Below are 23,550 nucleotides of genomic sequence, written 5' to 3'. Positions count from 1 at the left end.
GGTTATTCTTGGTTAGTCTGCTATATACGAAGGTGGTGACAGGAGACAATTAGCAGTACATGGAAATTGTAAATGGCCCAAGGGCGAGTCTGGTGCTGTCTGAAGATAACAACATCAATCTGCCCTCTGTGACTGGGGGGCAGTGGCTTCCTGAGTCCTGACGTTGCCATGACATTTGTCAGGCAACAAAGACTCAATGAAGTTACTGCTCCCAGGCACAAATCTACCCCCAATAAAACCACAATTTGCACTTTAACAAATAAGAAACTAGGTTTTAGAGCTGGTGGTAGATTGATTTAATTTTTTTTTCTCTAATATATATTTGGACAGAACCAGAATAGCCGTTTTCCAACATCTTTATGCTAAGCCTTTTAAATTCACTGCTGGCTGTAGCTTCATATTTAACAGACAGACTGATCTACTAATCCAACTCTGAGCAAGAAAACAAAATGCTGTTTATTTTTGCTTAGTTCCAAAAATATCAAACTATAACTTTTTGTCTCTCTTTCTATGTATCCCATGAGACCTTTACCTTTCTCTCCTGCTCTCTTTTAGCCAGAGTAACTATACAATCACACATGTAGGTAAACTCTAAATAAAAGTATAGTTTCATTTCAGCTTGAACTAGTTTTCCTTCCTATTTTTATGTGACTCTTCAACCAGACTTAGTGAAACTTTTTTCTACTGTGTATGGACAAATGGAAAAAGGGACATATTGAGGGTCGTTACACAACACTCTGCACTATGTAACTGATAACCTCCGAGCTGTGCTGTACAGTGTTAGATGACTGGCTGGCTACCTACCTGAAGCATGAAGACCTAATCAGCTATTTACACACGACTCAAGGTAGTTTTAATTCAAGCTAATTAACAGAGTAAAGATATCTGGGCTCATACCAGCGGGGCTAACACACACACTGCGACGCTAGATGTGTGGCTTGCACTTCTCATTCAGCTTGTCATAGACGACCACTTCAGTAGCGCGGCGGTAGGAAGGGTCTCTTCTGCCCGTGATGGAAGGGACCACCTGTAAATGGAGGACCGGGCCTTTTGCCCCCACGAAACCCCCCCATGTGGGAATCTTGGTTATGGTGCTGAGGCGGGGCTCGGCCTCGCAGCAGAGGTCTCTGTGAGATGGGGACTGAGAGGATCGGGGGGCGAGAGGTGGGCAAGTTGAGGAGGGGGACAGGGTTAGAGGTTTGGCTGCGGGGTTGGGCCGGAGGACTGGTGGGGGGTTTCTGGAGAGGAGGGGCAGCGGACTGAGCGGAGAGGCGGGTGGGTGCGGTGTCGACTGCAGGGGAGTTGGGCGTGGAGGGAGAGGGGGTGGAGGAGGTTGGGGAGGGGGAGGGGGAGGGAAGAGGTAGATTCAGAGGCTCCTTCACTCGGCCCAGTAGAGGTGGGGGGACACCGGGGGTACCCGGGCGGTGGAGGGGGGGTGCGTGGCGCGGTACAAAAGGCTCTTTGACGGTGCCAGGACGGGGAAGCTGTGGGGGCTCGCCCAGCAGCGACGTCATGAGGGGCGGGGGCGTCACCTTGTTTCCTCGGGGACCCCCTCCGCCTCGCTCTCCGCCGTCAGGTCTGACCGGGGGGGGGAGGGAGAGGGGGCGGTCGACAGGGACCAGCACCCCTCCCACCATGACCGCGGAGGGCACGGCGGGGTGGTTGGGTGGAGGGGAGGGGCGCTGTGGAATGGGGGGAGGAGGGGGTCGTGGCATTGGTGGGGGGCCGCCGAAGAAAGGGGATGGAGGAGGGGGGTGCTGGTGGAGGTGTGATGGGGGGGGGCCCTGGAGGCCGTCTGTGTGGTAGGGCATCTGGAACTGGGCCTGGGGAGGGAGGTGGGGGTGAGGGTGGGATGGGGGCGGGTGGAGGTGGGGGAGGAGGAGCTGTGGGTGAGGAGGGGGCATGGAGGGGTTCCTGTCCTCGGAGCCTCCTGGGCCAATGTTAAGAGGAGGGGGCACAGCGCGCGGTGATGGGGGCTGAGCCTCCATGTATTCCTCCTCTTCGTACCACATCACTCCCCCCGGCCGGCTGCCGGCCCCTCCCCCTCGCCGAGAGCCTCGGCCAATCACGCGGATGCTCTCCACCGTCTTGATGCGCTCGCCGGTGAGCGGCCGGTTGGAGTAGCCGAGAGTCTGAATGGGCGCCCCTTCGGTGCAGGGCGACACTAGTGTCTCGATGCGGTGGTACTGACCCTCCTTCCCCTCCCCACCTGGAGACTCTGGACCCCTCCCCTTGTCCTCTCTCTTTCCGCCCAGCCCACTGTCATCTGACCCGGAGCTCGCCTTACGAGACCCTCTCCTCTCGCCCATCGCCCGGTTGAGGCCCATCATCCTCAGCTGGCCGTGGTGTCCGTCTTTCTTACCCTTCATGTCACTACTGGGGGAGGAGGAGAGCTGCCTCCTGACGTTTATTGCTTCGTCTTCCTTTGACTTCGTGCTGTTCTTTTTACCGGCGCCGTATCGTGAAGACGAGGAACCCATGAAGTCCCCGTCGCTGTTGCTTCCCGACGGGGTGATGACAGCGTCCCAGGGTTCGCTGCGGTAAGCTGTGGGCGAGAGGTTATGACCTCCAGAGGAACTTAGAGATTCTGGCACACTCCCGGGCGTGTCCATCATCTCGTCCTGGGTCGGCGTGCCGGCGGCCTCGTCTCTCACCGGGGTACCGTCCACCCCGTCGGGACTGACGTCACCTAGAGCGAGACTGAAGCCCGGGTTACCCTGCAAGAAACTGTTGATTTTTGATTCTAGGCTCGGGGGAGAGACTGAGAGAGCTGAGGGACGAGGAGGGGGCGGAGGCGGAGGGGACAGCTGTATCTCTTTCTCCCAGTCTCTGGTTCTCGCTGGCATGTCTCGTTTGAGGTTGTTTCCCTGACTGGGTTTTGTTTTTGGGGTGGTGGGGGTAACTGGTGTTTTCACTGTGGATGAGTCTGGGGAGGTTCGGGTGGGAGTGGCGGAGGCAGAGTTTGTCACGCTTTGTAGGAGAGAGGACAAACCTGCGTCACGACAGAAACAAATGGGAAGAGAGAAGAGGAGACAAATAAGATCCTTGTATATCAAATACATCACATATATTTAGTAAATGCTAGTTGTAATTAATAATACAATCACCGTTTGTGCGTCTTACCTGGTGTGTTTGTTTTAGACAGAGCATTGAGTATGCCTTCGGGCGTGATGTCTACACGTGACAGGATACTGGCCAGGGCAGGGCTTGGAGGGGCTTTAGAGGCTGTTGATTGGGCAGAGGGGGTGGTGGGGGTCCCAGGAGATGGCCGTGGTGATGGACTAGCTGCTGAGAGGCAGACGAGGGCAGAGAGACGGAAAGATCAAAGTCACTGCACAAATCTCAGAAGTGACTCAAGCACATTAAATCAATCCCAAGCTCTTAACTTTTTTTCTGTTCTGGTTACATCATGCAGTGCAGGTGTGGATTCTTTCAGGGCAGGGACAAAAATTAAAGTTTTAACATAACACAGCGGTTGTTACTTTGGCTAATAAAACGTTTTTTAAAAATGTATTATTCTTGTTTAATAACAGTAACTGAAAAAGTCTCAAAATGATTTTTTATTTTTTAAGTATATATTTTTGGGGCTTTTTCGCCTTTAATGGACAGGAGAGTTGACATGCAGGATAGGGCTGCTCGACGTGGGATTCAAACCGGGGCCGCCTGCAGTGAGGACTATAGCCTCAACACATGGGGCGGGTGCTCTACCAACTGAGCTGAACACCGCCCCGTCTCAAAATGATTTTGATGAGTTGCTCCAACAGGCCTTGATCGTTGGTGCACCATCTTCTCACAAAACCACACACACACACACACACACACACACACACACACCTGTATTCTTCATGGCAGACGTGAGGGAGCTGAGAATGGAGCTGATCTTTCCCAAGTCCACCTTCGCCAGGTTGACACCTAGCGGGGTGCTTGGTGCACTCTGAGCGGTAGCAGAGGTGGGAGTCACTGGAGTGGCTGTAGCAGCAGCCGTAGCGTTTGTCTTCGAGGCTTTCGTAGGAGTAGTTGGAAGCTTTGACGATGCATCCGACTTTGTAGCCTTGGAAACAGCAGCGGACGCCTTGTCTTTCTTCTCATCTGCTAGTGAAAATAATTCAAAGAGCTGATACATTTCAAATCTCAATCACAACCATATAACTGGGCAGCCTGATGTGGCCTGACATGGACATTTCAACACAGTGCAACCACAGATCTACAACACTCTGGAGCCACTAACCCCCTGGTGCAGCAGCGTCAGCCTCTTCTTCAGACATGTCCATGTCCTCCATGTCTCTGTTGTCGCTCGGCATTTCTCCATCGTCCATGGCCTTGCCGTCCAGCTCTGGGTCCACCTGGGCTCTGCCTGCTCCCAGAGCCAGGAAGGGGGAGTCAGAGCCAGTCGGGGAGGGGGCATCTTCGGAGGGTGAGGGGATGGGGGAGTCATCGGGTCCAGGAAGAGTAGACTTGAGGGAATCCAGTTTCCTTTTGAGACTGGCCACACGGTTGGCAAAGGCATTGTATGCCTAAGCAGAAAGAAAGTAGAGAAACACATGGGAAACAGTGTGGATCAGTTCACCAACAGTCATTCCTACAAAGCAAACGTAATGTTTTTATTTTAAAATACAGAAATAATGATAATAATAATAATAAATAATAATAATAATAATAATGACATTTCACAGTAATTATTATGAAGGGAATTGACAATGCAATGATTTGATCCAACACTCACATTGGCCACAATCTTGACCTCCTTGTACTGCATCTCATAGAAAATGTCTGCGTTTCCCAAAGCTTCCAGCAGAGGAGGCCCTGTTTTCAACTCTTTCTCCAGGAAGCTGACAAACTCCTGCAGCTTCAAACTGCCATCCTCAAAGTCCTTAGCGAACTTGTTCCCTCCTGCCTTGTCTGCAGGACGAGACAATTGACAAAGTCAAATACATGGTGTCTTCTGTACAGAGAATAAAGTGGTCGTATGTCTTCTAAAAATCATTCTATTGATAATATACATCACTTCTCTCAAACATCTGTCACTTCATCCACTTCCACTATTTATATATACAGTATATATTCTTTATTGGACCAAAATGTGATTTATCTGCCGAGCAAAATAAACTCTAAACATTTATGTGATGGAGAAAATTTCCCCTCATTTTAATTTGAACAACTTAACAGAAATGGTATGTGAACCCCTTGACCTCATATGTATGAACACTCATCTACTCTCCATGTTGAGTGTATGGTTAAAGAGTGGAGTATGCTATGGGTTGAAGACAAAGTGCACAGGATAATAACTGGGCAATGACGCAGAAATAAGCTCGGTGACATCTGACCTTTAAGCCTCTTGAGGGCCTCTGTGCTGCAGACATCCACCCTGAGAGCTGCCAGCTGCTTCTCCCTGAACTCTTCCTCGGCAACTGCTCTCTTATACCTCGACAACTGTTCAATGAGGGAGTGAGGCTAGGAAAGAAACAGAGTGTAAATGAACATGTACATCACTAATGACACTGCCACAGACATGTTTAAGCCAGCACAAACAAGACTTACTGTGAACTCCGCTACAATCTTGGACTTGAGGGCAGCCTTGGTGGTGGTTGGGGCTAGAGATTAACAGTGAAACACAAATTTAATACACACACTTTGTGTTGAACCTGGAAATCATTTGTATTCTGTCATAAGTTATTGCACTCTTTAATTTGAGTTACAAACTGACCAACTGCAGGTGGAGTCTCTTTTTCCTTCTCTTTTTCTTTTTCCTTCTCTTTCTCTTTCTCCTTCTCCTTTTCCCTTTCCTTTTCTTTGTGCTTCTCTCGCTCCTTTTCCTTTTTATTCAAACTGGCTTTTAACTGGGTGGTGAGCTCCTCAGGATACACACTCCTCTCCTCCCAAATTGTAAGGATCCTCTCCACTGACTTGCGCACCTTTCCATCTCTGATGGTGAAAAATGGGAACACAAATGTCACATTTCTTTTTTAAACAAAGTAATAGCCATATATTGAAAGGACAAACACATCTAACACTGCCTCAATACTACAAATACTGAGTACCCACCTGATGAGATGGATCGCATGAGGAAGGACGTCCGCAAAGGCAGATCGATAAACAATGGCGTTCTTTCTTTTGCAGTTTTGTATCACATCATTGGCAAGGTAGAAGAGATTCAAGCGATGATTATTGTCAGCTGGAAAAAAAAAGCAAACAAAGAAGACAGGATAAGATTTGAGTGAACATTACTCTGGGGTGTCCTCATACTCAAGTGGTCAAAGCACATACAACACAACAGCAGTGTCCCTGGTTCTCAGCCATCCAGGTGTGTTGGGTATCCTATCCTCCCCCTCTCTCCCAAAAATGAGCAGATACAAGAGAATAGCATCACTGCTATGGGCACACCCTGTAAGACATGGTTCAGGGCTACAGACGGACTGATAAATCGATTTTGGCCAACAGTGGCTTATCACGGACGGACATATTGGATCGGTGTGTATGTCTGCTGATAAGTTAGAAATAACAGAACAAATGAATTTATAATATTTTGCCATCAGAGTGTAATGACAGGTGAATTTTTCAACGGTACTTTTTTTCCCGCGCAGTATGCATATCAGTCACAGTTCTATTTTAAAAAATGTCAAGAAATGTTTTCATGTGATCAGCTGTAATACGCCATTTGCCAAACTTACTGCACCAAGTTATTATGCAAACGGTTACATTGTTCCTACACTGTCATAACAGATTCATTCCATATAGTATTTAGTTTTATTTTTCTCATCATTTGCAGTATGGGCAGTTTTTGTCTTCGTGTAAATTGGGTTTCATCCAAAAGCCTTTCAGAATTCAGATCTTATAGAAACAGTTATGGTTTAACAGGAGGTTGCCTGCTTTTACTGCTTAGTTCAGTCATAGCTCTAAAACCATTTCCATAGTCACCTAACTTTAAAAATTCATCCCTCACCCAGGCATTAAAAAAAAAGCAGTATCGGGAAGGACATAATTACAGCCAGCGAAGCGAACAAAAACTTAAGCTAATGTCCCCTGCATTTCAGAGGAGAATATTGCCTTTAGATTTTTCCATAAAATTTATGAAAGCAGATGTGACCACCCCAGGTAATGAAATGCTTAAGTACCAATCGCTTCTTAAGTTTGATCTTATATAGTACAAAAAAAGAGACAAATATCTACAGTTTATGGCATTACGAAATCGCCATTACAACATGGAGCCAAACAACATCTGTTTATCACAGATTAGGTACGTAATATAAGCAGAATAGATTTATACTTTTTTTTCTCCTTTTGATTCTTTGTTTTACCATTGTCCATAACAAGGGTTCACTAGAAACGTGGTTGACACTAAAGCATTATATTTAACAAAACACCTGAAATGAAATGAGAATCTATATGACAAGTGTATCTACACAGCACTGAACAACAAATGACAATTGCATGGAAAAAGATCAAAATGAAAATGCATAAAAAACACTCAACTGTTACGATCACCACAAGACTAAAACTATATCCACCTCCATCGAGAAGACAAATCTGTAACCTAAACAGCACATCTGCATCCTCTGCTCTACGGCTGTAGACAATTAGACGGCAAAAAGCCAAACAACAAACACAACCTGAGTGGCATTCAAAGCCCATGAAGAGGCGCCAGGTGAATGAGACATTTTAAATGTCCACAAACTCTACAGCAGCAAAGTAGAATTACAAATATGTCAAATCATGTGCATCATCATTGTGTGTCCTCTTGGTACAATACAAGTTGATTATAGTGAAGATACTGCCTTTGGGCAACTATTATGCCTCTAATTTAGACAGAACATGTGCATGACAAAGACTGTATGTAAATCAGTCTGATGTACATTTTCTCTCTCTACTCTAAAGAAACAAATATTCAGTTAACTGAAAACCTGCTGAGCTCAGATAGATATTGAGTCAAGTAAAATGTCTAATACAGAACTTGCAGCAGTAAACAACAATATATCAGACTGCTTCTCAAACCCAAAACAATCTTTCTGTTACTAGAATATTTTTGTTCCTTTGCGTTGTATGAACAGACTGACACACAATCAAAACAAGTGACAACCAAAGGGTGAATTACTGTACATAATCTGTCTGTTAATTAGCATTAATTTGAGTAAGAGAAAGTAAACGGCTCAGTGTTGCTGTTGTGTCAGCTCTGTTTAAAATGTCTGAAACGTAACACTGCACAATGAAGTCCTAACGCGCACCACAAACTATGAAACTATGCTGTACCTTAAAAACGTTAGCCTCTTTATTTTCATCATCCTCTCAACAGTATCCACTCTAGTAACATTACTGGAACTTGCTTATTATCCCATCACAGGACAAGTATCAATCAAATGAGCTCATATACCAAACGCCAATACTGATGTGACACTCAGACCAGGGCTCAAATACAACTTCAGTTATTAATATCCAAAAATGGCATGTTGACTACTCTATGTATGAGGGCAAACTGCCAGATAGGAAGGTCTTCTTCAGTCTTTTTATCAACTGCATTGAAGAGAAAAGATGAAATACCATACTAAAAAATATGATGTAATGTAATGTCTACCTGCAAGCTAGGGGGAAAGAAAATTGACTGTCCTTGCATCAGCTTTATACCATTTAGACATCATTCATTTTAGATGAGACCGAACATGTCGTCGTACAGAACCAGCAGTAACTGATGATCAGTGGATTGCCTCTTGGCACCGCGCTCTCCATCAGTGAATAGTGGCTCAGCCAGTTCACAGCAGCTCATTGTGTGTTGTCAGCATAAACTTTTATCGTGCATTCCTCTGCTGGCACAGATGCAGGGTGGGTACTGTAATGGGTATCATCAAAAAAGATGGCCACATGATGATGATGTGACTGATGCTGACGACGACTCAACCAGAAACTCCCTAATGGATCTTTAAATCTGCTAATCCCAGAGGCCAGGCCTAGAGCGATTTAACTCTTAAGTCATTTGTAGAGCTGCTTGATTATGGAAAAATCCTAATCACAAACGGTTATTTCGGTCAATATTGACATCACGATTATTTACACGATAACCTATCTTTGACTTATCTCTGTTTCTTTATTAGTTAGTTTTGAGTAGGTTTGAGGTGGTTTAAAAGATCGGTGGTGTTGCTAAGTGGTGCAGAAACCACCTTGAAGCAAATCTTGCCCATTATGTTTTTTCTCCTCATGGAATTGTCCGAATACAAAGTGTTCCCACACAAGAGAACTTGTTCTACCTTTCATGTTGACCAAACAGCACTTCTCTCCCTCTGCCATCTTCACTTGCATTGATTTTTAAATACAGTGTGTCCCCCCACACACACACACACACACACACACACACAACTTGCCTCACTGACAGTATAGGCTGAGCGAGTGCAGCGCAATGAAATCCCAATAATCTTGTAAACGGAAACGGAAAAAGACGGAATAATAATTTTCTCCCCAGTTATATTAGTTCTAGATCATTTGGTGCCAAAATTGAAATTACTGTAAGATCAAAATTAGATCAATTTAACAGCCCTGGCTTTTACTTTACCTTTCTGTAAATGCACCAGTGTTAGCCAAGTAGCTAGTTTTCAACTGCAATATATGTATAATTGTTTTAACATTTTGATCAACACTTTGGTGCAGAAAACTAGACAGATCCAAGCATCTTTTTTTAATGTGACATTCAGGTACATTTTATCAAAGCAATCGTTAATATTAATAAATATACACACTGCATTGGCTTCCATATATAATGAAATCCAATGTAATGCAATAAATCTGTTCAACCCTGTCTTATAAACTTTAACACAGTCATATCTGAGTTGTTATGAGGCAGCATCTAGGTATTCACTTACAATAATAGGCCCTCAGTCCTCATAAGAACTATTACAATGTTTGACAGCTGGTAGTAAAATGGCATTAACTAGAAGAAGACTTTTCTTATCATTGTCAATTAATTAACAGGTTTGTGAATGCTTCCAACTTCACTCTCTCAATATGAAAACTCATTAGCAATATCCATAGTTTTCATCCTTCATTCACCATTATCAATAGAAGCCAAAGAACAAAATATAACCTGGTGAAATATGTGGTATACTCTATTGCCGTCACTGTTCTGCATACATTCAGCTGAGAATGGGAAGAAAACGGTGTAAATCTACACATGTATGAATCACTCAAAATAACCAGCTACAAAAAAACATATTTCTACAAACTTGAATAAATCGTTTACGGTTGCACAAACTAATATCATATCTGAGATCATGCACATTTCTGTAAAACACTCATCTCATCAGTCATCACTACAAAATAATGCACACTGTCTTAAATCCTGCTGTAATTACACGTTTGACTTTAGTCAAACATTGAAAACAAGCAATCACGGAAGTTCAGTTTTTAACCTTAACACCTCATCCCAGCCCATGGGCCATCTCAATCTGGCCCACGACCACTTCGAAGAAAATAAATAAATAACAATCCACATCACGTTGTCTCAAGGCGGATGGCTACAATGACTTTGTACTACTATGTGACTTGACTCCCACAGAGGGCGCTTTCTTAATCTAGACTGGATTAAATGGCATAGCAGAAAATAAATTAGTGTGTTTGTTCTTAAAATGATAAGCCTAAACTTTTCTTCATTCAGTAATGCAGGTCTGTGCTATGTTGTTAAAGTCTATGTTATCTACACATATAAAACATTTAAAATAGTATCTATGAATATCATTTTACAGTCATGGTCAGTATTAAGTTGTGATGATACAGTCTGCCTTGGCTTGAGTCCATATTTATAACATAATGCAGTGCGTTTCGTCAGTGAGCTGTGGTGCATGTCAGACAACTGCCAAGATGTTTAGGCTAATATAAAGGTTGATGATGCGATTATGTGGATTGTGTTATGTAAGCAGTCTTTTCACATAGAGCTGCAAAAAAAAAAGTCAATATTTTCTAACAGAAAGTTTTTGGTTTTTGAAACAAGGGACTATGCCTTCTGGACTGGTAAATAGCCCTTTGTAAAACAATTATGTCTATCATGTAGCCTAGTTTATTAATTCAGCACTATGCATTTCATGTTTCAATTTGATTTTTAATTGTGTGGCCCTTCACTTACTCCATATGGCCCTCTGGGAAAAAAATATTGTCCACCCCTGCCTTATCCAGAATGTATCTTATCTCAGAGCTTTCAACTACATGTATCAGGCTTCAAAAATACCTAGATGGTTTTTGTTCTTTCAAGATATTCGGATTGCAGCTTGAGTAAATAATGAAGCCGCAGGACAGCTCTGATCACTAACTGCAATGTTTCAAATGCCGTACGCAGGATTTACAAAACCTCCTTGGCAGTAGCAGGGAGTCACGTCCAAGGTGCTGCATTGCAATTAGAGCTGTGATGATCAGTACATTTATCGATTTGACTGCAGTAATTAATCTGTAGCTACTTCAATAATGGCAAAGGCAAATTTCTCAAATGTGATGATAACATAAGGCAGTCCGGCTGACGTCACGTTTTAGTATCGCTTCGGCTCGCTTGGAACCAGGGCTGAGGCAGTACTAAAATAGTACCTGGTACCAGGTGGAAAAGCAAAAAAAAGCGTACCGTCCTAGTGGAAAAGCAACAATAGATGAACCATGACCATTGAAATTGCTACTCAATTTTTACTGTCATCATTTCTGTCATTATATAGACAAATACAGATAAATCAAACAATCAAGATAAACAATTGGAATATCAATTCATAAAAATATCATTACTTGTCATCCTAGTAATGCCTCTGTAGTTTTAAGTTTGAATATAAAAACCTTTCAGACACACAACTGAACTTGAAATTCCCACATTTAGCATTTAAATGAGGACGACTCTAAACAGAGTAGTGAAGGGATGCAGATGAACCATTAGTTTAGAAATGAGGTCAAACACTTGTCAGACTCCAATGATACTAGTCTGCAAAGACTTTTAGGTGTCACTTTGTACTGATGGTCACCAATAACGGATATACAACCAAAATATCTACTGTGTTAAACTTGCAATTACCAACCTAGATCACCCATCAAGTTTAAATTACTGAAATACATGTTACACCAACACAAAAACAGTAAAAACAGTAAAATTTACATCAATTTTGGTCTAACTTGTAACAAGCTGCCTCCAGATCTTTGTCTTACACCAATGTAACAATACAATGCAGAAATACTAGGCTACTTAAATTCTTACCTCTGTAAAAGTATAAAAACTATTAGAATCAAAATATATTTAAAGCTCTTAGCAGAATGGTTTACTTTGGAAAATATGTTATTGCACTAATACTTGACACTTGACTTTTTGTATTGCTGCCCGTAAAGATGGGGTTCATTTTTAATTACTTTACATACAGCTGAGTAGCTTTTTAAGTTCCCTCCAATAAAGTCTCTTCTTCCCATGTAAATGACACGTATCAACGTATTTGATTATACGTTTTGAATTTCTAATTTGAATCTGCGCATATCAATGACAACTATTAACACACAGTGGAATTTAAAAAAAAAATGCAATATTTGTTTACCAACTACAACAGAGCTGAAGTATAAAATGCAAGTTAACTCTAAATACATCAAAACTGAATTTGAATCCAATATGTGAAGTACTGGCAGTGTTATTATTTACACAGCTGCTGTAAGGTAAAAATGTGTTTCGGTTATCACTCTGATTTACCCTGTAATTTTTAACCCCGGCTTTAAATGCTGCTTTGAGTGGACTTTCCCTTTACCCCGACTTGAATAAAGGTAACTAATTCATCCCAAAATGAATCCTGCAGGTCGGACCCCTGCAGGACCTGCACACTGATCAAACTGCACAGGACCGACGATTAAGCTAAGGTTAAATATTGGAGCACAGGGCCGTGACCACCTTCACCTCAGGGGTTCATCCACCGAGATACGCGGTGCACTGCGTGGTGGTAACTAGCTCATGGTGAAAAGCAGCAGCAGGGTCGTGTCTCCTCGGAGCCTGAGCCCCGGGAGGCCCGACCATAGACATGTATGCAGCCAGGGGCCCAGCGGTAAACACTGTGGGCAAGGAGGCGTTAGCGTTAGCTGGAGTTAGCGGCTAATTGCCAGCACTGATAACGATAACGCTGCCATAAACACATGCAGCCGAGACGAGTTAAGGTTAAAATTAATTTAATAAAGTGATTAGGTTTTATTTTGTGGTGCACTGCCTCGTCCTGGCCTTCAGCAGGACCTACCACCAGTAGCTGCAGCAGACTTTTGCAGGCTGAACAGAGGCGGATTTGAATTAGCTAAAGTGAGCTAGCGGGTTAGCTTCAGCAGCGAGCTAGCTACTCACATTTCTTGAGCCACTTCATCCAGTGACGCACGATGAGGCCGTGGTGCTTCTTGTTTTCAATGCACCAAGACGAAAGTCCCTGTATCGACTCCATGGTGTTGGATACTCCTTGAAACCGCCGGTCCAGAGACGCCTCCAGAGCAGCGGTAGAGCCGCGGGCTCCGTGGCCGCTCGCAGCCCCAGAACCGGCCGCCATCTTTCCAGCTCCGTCTGTCTGCAGGTCGCTCGCTGCTGCTGCTGCTGCTGCTGCTGCGGGTGGAAACGAGGGAGCTGATGTACCGAGAAAACACGCCCCCATGTTTTACTTTGGCATAAACACATAACTGTTTTTTTTTTTTTTTTCACTCAATCCAAAATAGCGCCAATAACCGACGTTTGAACAAGTACACACCCAGCCCAGATGACGGGAAATAAACGACACAAGTTGTTTAAATGTTGTTGTTTATTTAAGGCTGCGACTGATATTTTACATGGAAATATAACTGGAGGTGACCCTTACTTCCAAAATGAAGAAGAAAAAGAAAAAAGAAAAAAGCTTTTGGGACCATCAAATTCTATTTTAATATGCGTGTAACAATGTCTCAATTCAATTTTCTAATATTAGCCGTGGATCTTTCCAGGTTTTGTCCTTATGGGTGTTTATAAAAAAAAAAGTGAAATCGAAGTGTGTTAGCCCAGTAGTGCCCTCTGCACTGATGGGGTGCTTTATTATTAACAGCTGAGCTCAAACAAGGATTATTATCAGTGTACATGGGCATTTTATCACAAAACTTCAGTCACAATATAGTCTAACACAGTTTCTCCTCATCGCATACAACCTTAGGTATCGGATTTGCATACCGTTATCTATCCAATAACAGATAACAATATGTGACTGAAGAGCCTACCACCAAAAGACATGAACACTGATGTGGGCATAGACACTCACACATACTGTCCTACACGCACCCTGATCTGTCACATTCTCACAAACACAACCACACAGGTTTTATTGTTCCTCCTTTTTCTATGTCAAAGTCTCTTGATAAAAGTTTGTCCCCAGGTGGAGGCAGCCAGCGAGCAGTGAAGGTCAACTGACGGTGAGGCTGTTGGTCTGAGCGGGGCCGTGTAGGGAGAGGTGGGGTAGGTGGGTGGGTGGTCTGGTTCTGGCGCCGGGTAAAACTATTTGCTCTGCAGGCAGATTTCAGTCATCTGTGGTGTCCAGCACGCTCTGGCTGAGAGCTAGGTCCCAATAGTGTTCTGTGCCGTGCTTCTTGAAGTGTTCTCTGGCCATGCTCTCTGTGGGGCACTGCTTGAACTTCATGTCCCCAAAACTACGCTCTTTAGCTGTTCCCTGAAAAGAGAAAAAGGAATTACTATATCTGAATAAGAGATCATGAAACAAAACAACGATAACCAAATATTTATGAAAGCGCAATATGAGAACACTCACCTCCCAAATCAACCAACACTTGTTGTTTCTCTTTGTATCGTCATCACCATCTGGATCTGATAAAAGGATAAACGGTAAGGACTTTGGTGTTCCTGAGAAAGCACAAACACATGATAAGTGTTGCAAAAAGACAAGTCACTCTTACCATCCCTTTTACTGTTGTGTTCCACCCATTTGATTCTGTGCATCATCAGCCTCTTGAACTTTTTCTGAGATTTAGGACCTAAAACAAAAAAAAATAGTAAGTAAAAGTACACACATTTAAGTTTTAAGTTTCTTACATTTTTAATTTCACACAGAGCAACTGATTAAAACTGAGGATAAACAGAACGGTAAATGGAGATGTCACAGTCCCCTAAATAGATCCATCAACACATTTTTTGATACACACACTAGGGCCGACCCAAAAAAATCGAAGCTTTGAAGCTTTGATCATTGCCGTGGTAATCGATCATGATGTCCGTGATCGATTTTTTTTTCTTCTCCTTGACACCGGTTCCCATCGGCAATTGTTACAGTGAAATGAGTAGGCTACTTGACATCCTGGAAACCTGCCTGATTTGGTAGTAGTTTTGGAGACATGCAGTGTTTCCTGCACACACCTGCATGTGCAATCGTGTGCCATGGGCATAGTGCAATTTAAGTCAATCCTGCACTTTATTGGGGCATTGTGCAATCAGATTAAATTTAATTTTGCACTCGTCGCTTTAGCACATAGCACTTTAATTAGCACTGTAGCACTTAATAACTGTTCTGTGATCTCTTGGTCCCCTTAATACTTTTTGGCCAATTAATATACGTATGTTGTTCATGTCATATACCGGTATGTTGGGTAAGATGTCAAGGTGTTATCATGATGCATTGTCTATTGTTGTAGTCTTGCCTCTTGTGCTTTTATCTTCATGTTTTTATGTTTAACATCAACCTGCCAATGGGACTGGGGATGGAAATTAGCCACTTGGCCACAATCCCACATATTTACACAAGTGTTCATTAATATGTACTGTTCCCATTAAAAAAATTAAATAAAATCTGTAATCTGAAAAATCTGCAGTTTTTAAAGGAAATTGTGAATATGAATGATTGGTATTGAATGTCAACCCCAGAGATCTTCCTTTGACCACAGCAAACATTAAGAAGCATGTGTCAATTGTGGAATAATATATATAGAAAAATACTTAAGAGCAACGAACAAGTTTCCAAGAATGCTAATGCTATTGTAAAATGCCTGAAAATTATTATTCTGTACACTGTGGTGTATCTCATGTTTTTTGCCCTTACCTCCCTCCACTACGACAAGGTTGACGTCTCTGTGCAGAACTACTGTGCCCGTCAGGTACAGCTGGTTGGCATTAGCCTCCACTTTAAACTTCTTAGCGGGATTCTGCAGGTTACGGATCCTGTACAGGAAGGGAGAGGTGCTAAAATTAGACACATCTACATTACGAGACAAAAATGCTGCACTTAATATTTGCTCTTTTCCTACAAACACATACCGATACACTGCAATGTGAACACCGTCAGTGATGTCTTCTTTTAACTTCTTGACTTTCTTCTCTTTCCTCTGCTCGGCTGTTAGTTTGCGAGCGGCGTTGGCCTCCTCATGGGCCCTGAAGGGAGGGAGACAGAATTAGGAAACCTGAAGGCTTTTACTCTTCATGAATAATCACACATTACGGTAAGTGGGGAAAAGTGTACATTAAATAAGAAGATTATTGTGTTACTAACTTCTGTCTCTTTGCCATCTGAGCTCTGACATGGGCCTCTACTTTTGTGGGATCCTGTACCGCCTCCGTCCCCAGCACTCTCATCAGATTGGAGATGCGTACTGAGAAAAGTGAGACAAACATCAGTTACGTTACGTTTAATCCGACGCTATAGTAATCTTTATATTGTGGTGTCCTGCGTGTGGGTACCTTTGGGTTCAGGTGGGGGCATCAGTCCAAGACGAACCTTCTCTTGCACTTCTTTTTGGCCCTCCCGTCGTGTCTGTCTTCTCAGTTTCTTCTGTTCTTTCTTTGTCAGGTATACACCCAGCGTCACCGGCTTGTCTGTGTCAACTGGAAAAAAAACAAAAAAAAAAACACAAAATATTGAAACCATTCAAGTAATTTTTTATGGTAGTAATGAAATCAATACCATGAAGACAGTTCATTAATGTAGCTGCCTCCAAAGACAAAAATACACATCTGAACATTGCTTTCCAAATGCCAAAAAGATATTTCTGGTATTTCTTCATACAGATACTGAGAATTTTCCAAATGCATCTATAAGGTGTTTCTGTCACCGACAGCAACTTGTTTGTGGTTTTTTGTTCTGTAATACACCATGAAAAGGAATACAAATAATGTCATATTGTCATATTTAATCCCGTGAGCACTTACCAGGGGGTTTAATTTGGGCAGGATGTTCCACCAGGTTGGTTACACCAAAGAGGTCCAGCTGGTCCAAGTCTGTGTCCTCATTTCTACACAGGATAAGAGAAGAAACATGTCAGTTAGGGTTGAATATGAACAAACTATTATTTGTGCCACACAGCTTGTGCTTTTGGTTCGGCTGTTTCTTACATTTCTACGTTTGAGGGCAGGATAAAAGAGTCCCACCACTCAATATGAGGCACCTCCCCCTCTCCAATCTCTTTCTTGGGGGCAATCAGGGCCAGTTTGGTGGATGCCTGGATTCCTGTCTTCTTTGCTGCCTGAGCAATCTCATTCTGCAGCCTTTCCAACTGGGCCTGAGTGGGGTGAAGATCAGAGCAGGAGGGACAAAGTCAAGTAACTGTGTGAACTACATTTCAACGGTGGCAAACTATTATATTCCAAACACTTATTACACACTTATAATTGTTGTCACTGAGCATTTTAGGAGTTGAATACAACCTTAGTCCTAATCCTCTGAGCAATTTTTTCAAAGCGACCCTGGTCGTGGAATTTGAAGCTCCTGCGAGGCCGTTGAGCTGGTGTTATGAACACACGCTGGTCAAAGTAGGACGTGGACTCCAAGTCGTCCCCAGGCTTCTCCTTCAGCTGCTGACGGAACTGCTCCCTCTTGACCGCTCGAATGTTGGCTGAACACCAAAATTTAAATTAATTGAGAAACAGTCAAACAGGAAAAACTATTGTATATGTGGGAGTTAAGCTGCTGTATCATACCTTTCAGTGTGGGCATGCGATGTGTGAGTTCAACCTCTTTGCCACTTGCATCCACAGTTCTTCCTTTATCATCCAGAATCAGAGGAGTTGGCTTGTTCACCTCCTTGATTTCCACTTTCCTATAAAAGAGAGACACACAGAGAACACAGTCAATTTTCACGCTGCTGCATCGGCACATTGTTATATTTTTTTCCTCTTTAGATTTCAAAATCCTCTGAAGACTGTGACATGACTCACGGTGGAGCAATTCCCATGGCATGCAGGTTGGCTAGTGCCACTAGGTTGTGAGGACCAGTGTTTCCCAAGGCTCCGAGGATACCAGGTTTCATGGCCAACTGAGACTGGATGCGTGCTTGTAGCTCAGCAGCCTTGCGGGCTTTCTCGATGGCATCATTCATAAAGCTGGCGGCCTGTGAGGGAGCAATGGAGGAGGCACCACCAGAAGCTGGAGCAGCGGAAGAGCCAAGAAGTCTCGATACTGGAGAGGCATCCATTTGTGACTGTGGTGTAGAAAGGGGCAAACGCTAGGGTCAGCCAGAGATAAAAGTATTATGCTGAACGTACTGCCTGAGAGTCTTAATACTCAATGTTGAGCATAAGAAATAATTTAGAAAATCTTACAGGTGCAGGAGGAACTGTAGAAGCAAAACTCAGTTGTTTTTTCCTCTCTTCGATCTGTCTTGTGGCTGCCTCCATCATCTGTTTGATCTGTTAATACAAGGAAAGGTTTATTAGATCATAATTGCTCATAAAATCAATAACTTAATAAGCTATAACCTTTATTGTTGCTGAGAGAACAGTTAGTACCATACCTGCATTTTGGTAAGCATGCCAGGGCTCTCAGATGGAGGTCCGGGTATGACCTCAGGTTCTTCCACCTCCTCAAAGCGAGGAACCCGTTTCCGCTTTGCAGCTGTTCCATCTCCTGGATCCTGAGTTTCTCGCATCGCACCCAAATCAGCTTCATCACCAAACACATCCTGCAACCAACCAGTCAGAACACAAAAATACCGATAGGATTTGATTATCATCAGGTAGTGACATTTTACCAATAGGCCAAACCAAAAGAGAGTTTTTGTTTACAACACTGACGTGGTTATTTTCTGCTTTTGTCAATAATCTGCTTTTAGGGACCCCTGCATTAACATTAAACTAATCCTCCATGTTATGGTCTCAGAGAAAGGCTGTTTAAGTTCAATCAGACAACTCTGGAATGAGAAGAAATCATTTATTGAGCATAAGCATAGCAAGCTGAAGCACAGCATGGATAGCATATTCTTGAGCATGGTTGCAGCAGGTTTGGCGTCAGGCTCTGACTCGTATTCGTTCCCTGAATGATCTGCCTTGCCAGACATTTACAGGGAATGAAGCTGACCCCCCACAAGGGATCAAGAGACAGAGCCCACAGGTGGATGCTGGGGAGGTGGTGGGTTTGCAAAACCTCATGGGCAGCAGGGCAGCAGAAGCAGCAGCGGCGAAAGCAGAGCAGCGGCGCAGCAGCAGAAGCATAGCCAGGAGCGAGCAGGTGAGCTGGGAGATTTAAATAGCCCGCCCTATCTGGGCGAGGAGAGCATGTGACTGATCAGCTGATCAGGATGGGCGCGGCTTGAGTCGTCTGCCTGAACTAGCTTCGCAGGCTTCGCATCATTTTAGGCAGGGGGTAAAGCAAGGTTTCAGATGGGGTTTATAATAGACTAATGTAACCTGGGCAATGTATAGTTATGTACAGTGTATGAATAGGAATTGACAGATGTTTTTTCAGGGCCAAAAAATTGATACCGACACTTTGAACCGATATTCATTTGTAGTTTGTCTCAAAGGGCTTTACATGGCATCATAACAACATCCTCTGCCCTTAGACCCTCACATCGACTGAGGAAAAACTCCATAGAAAACCCTTTTAACAGGGAAAGCATACTGTTTGTTTCCTTTTTGTACACTGTGAAAGTCTGTGATAAAAAAGACCTTCAATTTTTGTAGAATAACACAAACTCCAACACAAATCTTAATTCAGTGGGTGGGACATTGTTACACAGCCGAGAGTGGTGACTTAAGACAGAGAGAAGGCTGCATCAGAGCCAAAGAAATGCATTTTAAATAAATGTATTTCATCGGTTATCGGTGACAAAAAATAAGTCTGATTACGATTATCGTAAAAATGTCATGCCATGCAAAATATAGGTCCATCCTTAGGATTGAAGGCAACATCCGATTTCTAGACTTTACATGACTACTTTTGTAAAAATATTAATGTAGAAATAATTTCTGGAAAAATAAATGCCCTCACTTTAGGTCAAATTATTATGCAGTGTTTCCCCCACCATTGTACAGGCCTGGCGGCCGACAGGCCAACAAGGGGCACTGCCAGGCCAAAAAAATAATAATAATATGGCAAAAATAAGGGACATATCCATTCATTCAGAAATCAATAATCATTTCTGTTTAGGAGGCTCTGTGCAGCGCTGTTCTGCAACGCCAGTTAACCTGCTTCGCTGCCTAGTAATGATACGAGTGTGCGAGCATATTATGGGATGTTGAGGTTTATAACAAGTAAACTACGGTGCCTTGGAAAAAAGAAAAAATATCGTGGGTGACAGACGCGCGTCATGCGAGAGACAGGGAGGGGGAGAGAGTGAGAGGAGGGATTGACGCGGAGCAAAGGGACTGTCGGGTGGAATCGAACTGGGTCGCTGCAGCGGGTGTGCTCTACCAGGTGAGATGGACTATACGTCGCTCGCGGCTCGTCGTATTTAATCTGTGATTTCACCGAGTGTTTGACGCAGAGCGATAGATATAACTGATATATCTATCGCTCTGGTTTGACGGTGAGCGGCGTGAGTCGCTGCTTCAGACTCGGGGCAGACGCACGCAGCAACAGTCACCTGTTACCGTTACCATACCGACGAGCTAACGTGTCCAGGTTATAACCCTGTTGTCAATAAACACACGTGGAGACGGTGCTTCAACCGAACTACACAGCGGTTAGATGATTGGCTGCTTCCCTGGCACTGTTGTTTCAATGTCCCACATCCTTGAGTTTTTACAGGGGCATCTCAATAAACTAAAATAACATGAACAAGTTTGGGCTATTTCCAGTACTAGTTCAAGTCAAATGGCCCCAACCAAGTTCAAAAGGCCAACATTTTCATCTTAAAAATGCCTTTTTAAATTGGTCCTTTCTAATATTATTATTTTTAGATACTGAATTAATACTGAAGCTAAAATGTCCACTGTCCACTGCAGCATGTGAATGCAAAATCTGATTGGAGGAGCCAGCTATCTGTTAAAATGTTGCCCAGGTTAATGTTTTTGGCCATGAAAGGCCCTTCAGTTCAAGATTTCAACTGTGATCAGGCATTAAACAGGTGGCTCACCTGTTCAGATAGGAGACGGAGGGTGTAACTGGTAGGCTACTGGTCAAATAATGTGAAATAGCAGTTAATTTTACATGTCTGCAATGGTTGCCATTTAAATGTAATTATAAATAATGATAAATACTGCTTTCTGAAGAAAGAAGTGGTGTGTAGTGTTGTATATAGTCAACAGGAAATGGATTTTAGTATGATATAAATCATGAGCTAAAGTGTGCACCACACAGCCAGAAAAAAACCCTCTTAGGCAGGGCAAGTAAGAATTTAGACGGGGCAAGTAGATTTGAGAAGTACTTGCCCGACAGGAAAAAAGTAGGAAAAAACCTTAACGTTGGACCCTGATGTGGGCCTCCTTTTATATTTAATAGAGGGGGGTGCGTGCTGTCCCACGCGCCTCGTCTGTTCAGGGTTTTCCTTGGGTACCACCGGGCCTAAAAAATATTATAGGGGAAACACTGATTATGTATATTGGGGAGTTTGTGTACCTTCAGATCTCTCTTGCGGTTCTTTTCTCCTGCTCCTTTGTTGCCACGCGCAGTACGGCTTTCCTCGAGTGCTTCAAAAAGACGCTCCACAAAACCTCCAGCAGAGTCATCAAGGAAGGGTCGCAGCTGGTCTGAGGGGTCACCAAATGTCAAATGTCAATACTCCATTAATCACTATCATGATACAATTACATGACCACAGAGTGCCTTTAAAGGGTTAAGTGCACAAGTAACAAATATGGTGACTGTGAACACTAAGTTTAAGCTGATGTTTTATTCACACTGATGAGACTGCTAGCACAAAACAACAATCATCTTAGAGTCCACAGGGATATTAAATAAACCAGTCACCTTGGAAATCGGGAGATTTCTTTGTGGATCTTAACTCATATTCATTTTCAGATCAATTTCTAGCAGTGTTAAGAGCGGCACAAAGATCACTTTAAATTGTAGAGAAATTATACCAAAAACCACATTGGATGTTGCTAGGTGAAAGTATTACATGGCAATCATATCATATATAATGATTTGGCCCCCACTAGTGTGTTTCTGATGTACTAGATAGATTAAAACCCAGTCTATACACTTACCTATGGTCTTCCTTTTGTCCAGTCCTTTTCCAACACAGTGCAAAGCTGCAGTGACCACAGTGGGCTCCGAGAAACCAAGCACTTTCTTCACTGTCCGCTCCACCCACGGCCTCAGCTCCTCCACCTCCCGCTTTGGAAGAGACATCTTCGGACGAAACACAGCAAATTCAATCTTTACAACAAATCATGTCAAACTGTATCAATAATATGCAACCAGAACTTTAATCCTGCTTTGGACAGTCTCATCATCCCCTTGAGTTAAAGTCCCAAACAGGACGACATGTACACAACACAACACAACCCTCCTCTGACGCTCATAGCTTCCGCAACAAAAACATAAACGCTCTCGGATTATTTACTCTTAAAAACACACGCACAATCAGTCCTCCATACTATATGTTGGTCGATACGGGTAATGTTAGACTTACTAGCAGATGTGCTAACCAGAAGCAACGTACAAGCTAAAAATCAATTACATCCGCCAAAACTCCCCGGCTGCCTGCGCTAACTCGGGTTAGCATGCTGCTAGCTGCCAGCCATCAACATGAGCCAACAACTGCGTAGTAAAGCGCACAGACCTTTCTACTGTCCCTTTATCTTCTGTCCGACCGTTTTCGATGTAAAAGTCAAACAGAAATCATCAAGTTTCAGACGCATAAAACACTTAAACTGCTGAGTTTTCTGTGAAACTTTCTGCTTAAAGTCGCGCCGTTCACACAACGTTTCGGATCCAAGACCCGGAACCGGAAGCACGCGACGCTACTTCTTCTTCTTCGTGAGCATCTCGGTGCAGTCGCGTGGAGGAGAAGTTCAGTGTTACCACCGCCCAGCAGCGTCTCTGGGAAACTCACAAAACCTCCAGGTATCAAAGTCCAGGGTTTACAGCAGGGGTGTCAAACCTTTAGTTCAGGGCCCGCACACAGTGTAATTTGATCTGCAGTGGGCCGGGCCAGTGAAATAACAGCACAATAACCTTTAAATAACGAGAACCCTAAATGTTTGTCTTTGTTTTAGTGCAAAGAAGAGCAAGTGGGCCGGTACATAGATGTTTATCCTTTTGCAAAACATATTATGAACAACCTGAATTTTCTTGCGAAAACTATGTGCAATTTCAATAATATTATGTCTCTTGTGTCTTTTGTCTAATTCTGTTTGACACCCCTGGTTTAGAGAAACACACTTTCTCTATTAAAAGTTTGTGTTTTCCCTAA

The 23,550-nt window shown here is 43.3% G+C and overlaps 2 protein-coding genes across 6 annotated transcripts in view; both read right to left on the bottom strand.

The window, feature by feature from the left end:
• Window positions 1–13,505, bottom strand: part of LOC310999584 (threonine--tRNA ligase 1, cytoplasmic-like) — a gene marked incomplete at its 5' end in the record, with an annotated part of 29,405 nt that extends 15,900 nt beyond the window's left edge. For 2 of the 5 annotated variants that reach the window (XM_083990058.1, XM_083990059.1), the window contains 10 exons: window positions 898–2,992; window positions 3,124–3,288; window positions 3,835–4,092; window positions 4,229–4,514; window positions 4,724–4,899; window positions 5,325–5,451; window positions 5,539–5,591; window positions 5,705–5,922; window positions 6,043–6,172; window positions 13,310–13,505. In XM_083990058.1, the coding sequence (XP_083846184.1) occupies window positions 975–2,992; window positions 3,124–3,288; window positions 3,835–4,092; window positions 4,229–4,514; window positions 4,724–4,899; window positions 5,325–5,451; window positions 5,539–5,591; window positions 5,705–5,922; window positions 6,043–6,172; window positions 13,310–13,505 (3,627 nt within the window). In that variant the 3' untranslated portion in view covers window positions 898–974. The remainder of the gene's footprint in view (window positions 1–897; window positions 2,993–3,123; window positions 3,289–3,834; window positions 4,093–4,228; window positions 4,515–4,723; window positions 4,900–5,324; window positions 5,452–5,538; window positions 5,592–5,704; window positions 5,923–6,042; window positions 6,173–13,309) is intronic. The other 3 variants (XM_083990061.1, XM_083990060.1, XM_083990062.1) reach the window with 3 other exon arrangements.
• Window positions 13,506–13,754: 249 nt separating this feature from the next.
• prpf3 (PRP3 pre-mRNA processing factor 3 homolog (yeast)) lies at window positions 13,755–23,084 on the bottom strand. Its single transcript, XM_083990174.1, has 17 exons — window positions 22,918–23,084; window positions 22,340–22,484; window positions 21,750–21,880; window positions 18,706–18,873; window positions 18,515–18,601; window positions 18,131–18,393; window positions 17,894–18,012; window positions 17,621–17,808; window positions 17,309–17,475; window positions 17,126–17,208; window positions 16,658–16,801; window positions 16,470–16,569; window positions 16,238–16,351; window positions 16,023–16,141; window positions 14,887–14,964; window positions 14,742–14,797; window positions 13,755–14,642 (listed from the first exon to the last, which is right to left on the bottom strand). The coding sequence occupies exons 2-17, from the start codon at window positions 22,482–22,484 to the stop codon at window positions 14,493–14,495; spliced, it is 2,112 nt and encodes a 703-aa protein (XP_083846300.1). The 5' UTR covers window positions 22,918–23,084; the 3' UTR covers window positions 13,755–14,492.
• Between the last annotated feature and the right edge of the window lie 466 nt (window positions 23,085–23,550).

The sequence above is a fragment of the Trachurus trachurus genome, assembly GCF_905171665.1.
Source record: "Trachurus trachurus genome assembly, chromosome: 16".
NCBI classification, from domain to species: Eukaryota; Metazoa; Chordata; class Actinopteri; order Carangiformes; family Carangidae; genus Trachurus; species Trachurus trachurus.
Note: the sequence above shows the minus strand (reverse complement) of the source record. Positions and strands in the feature narration are given on the sequence as shown.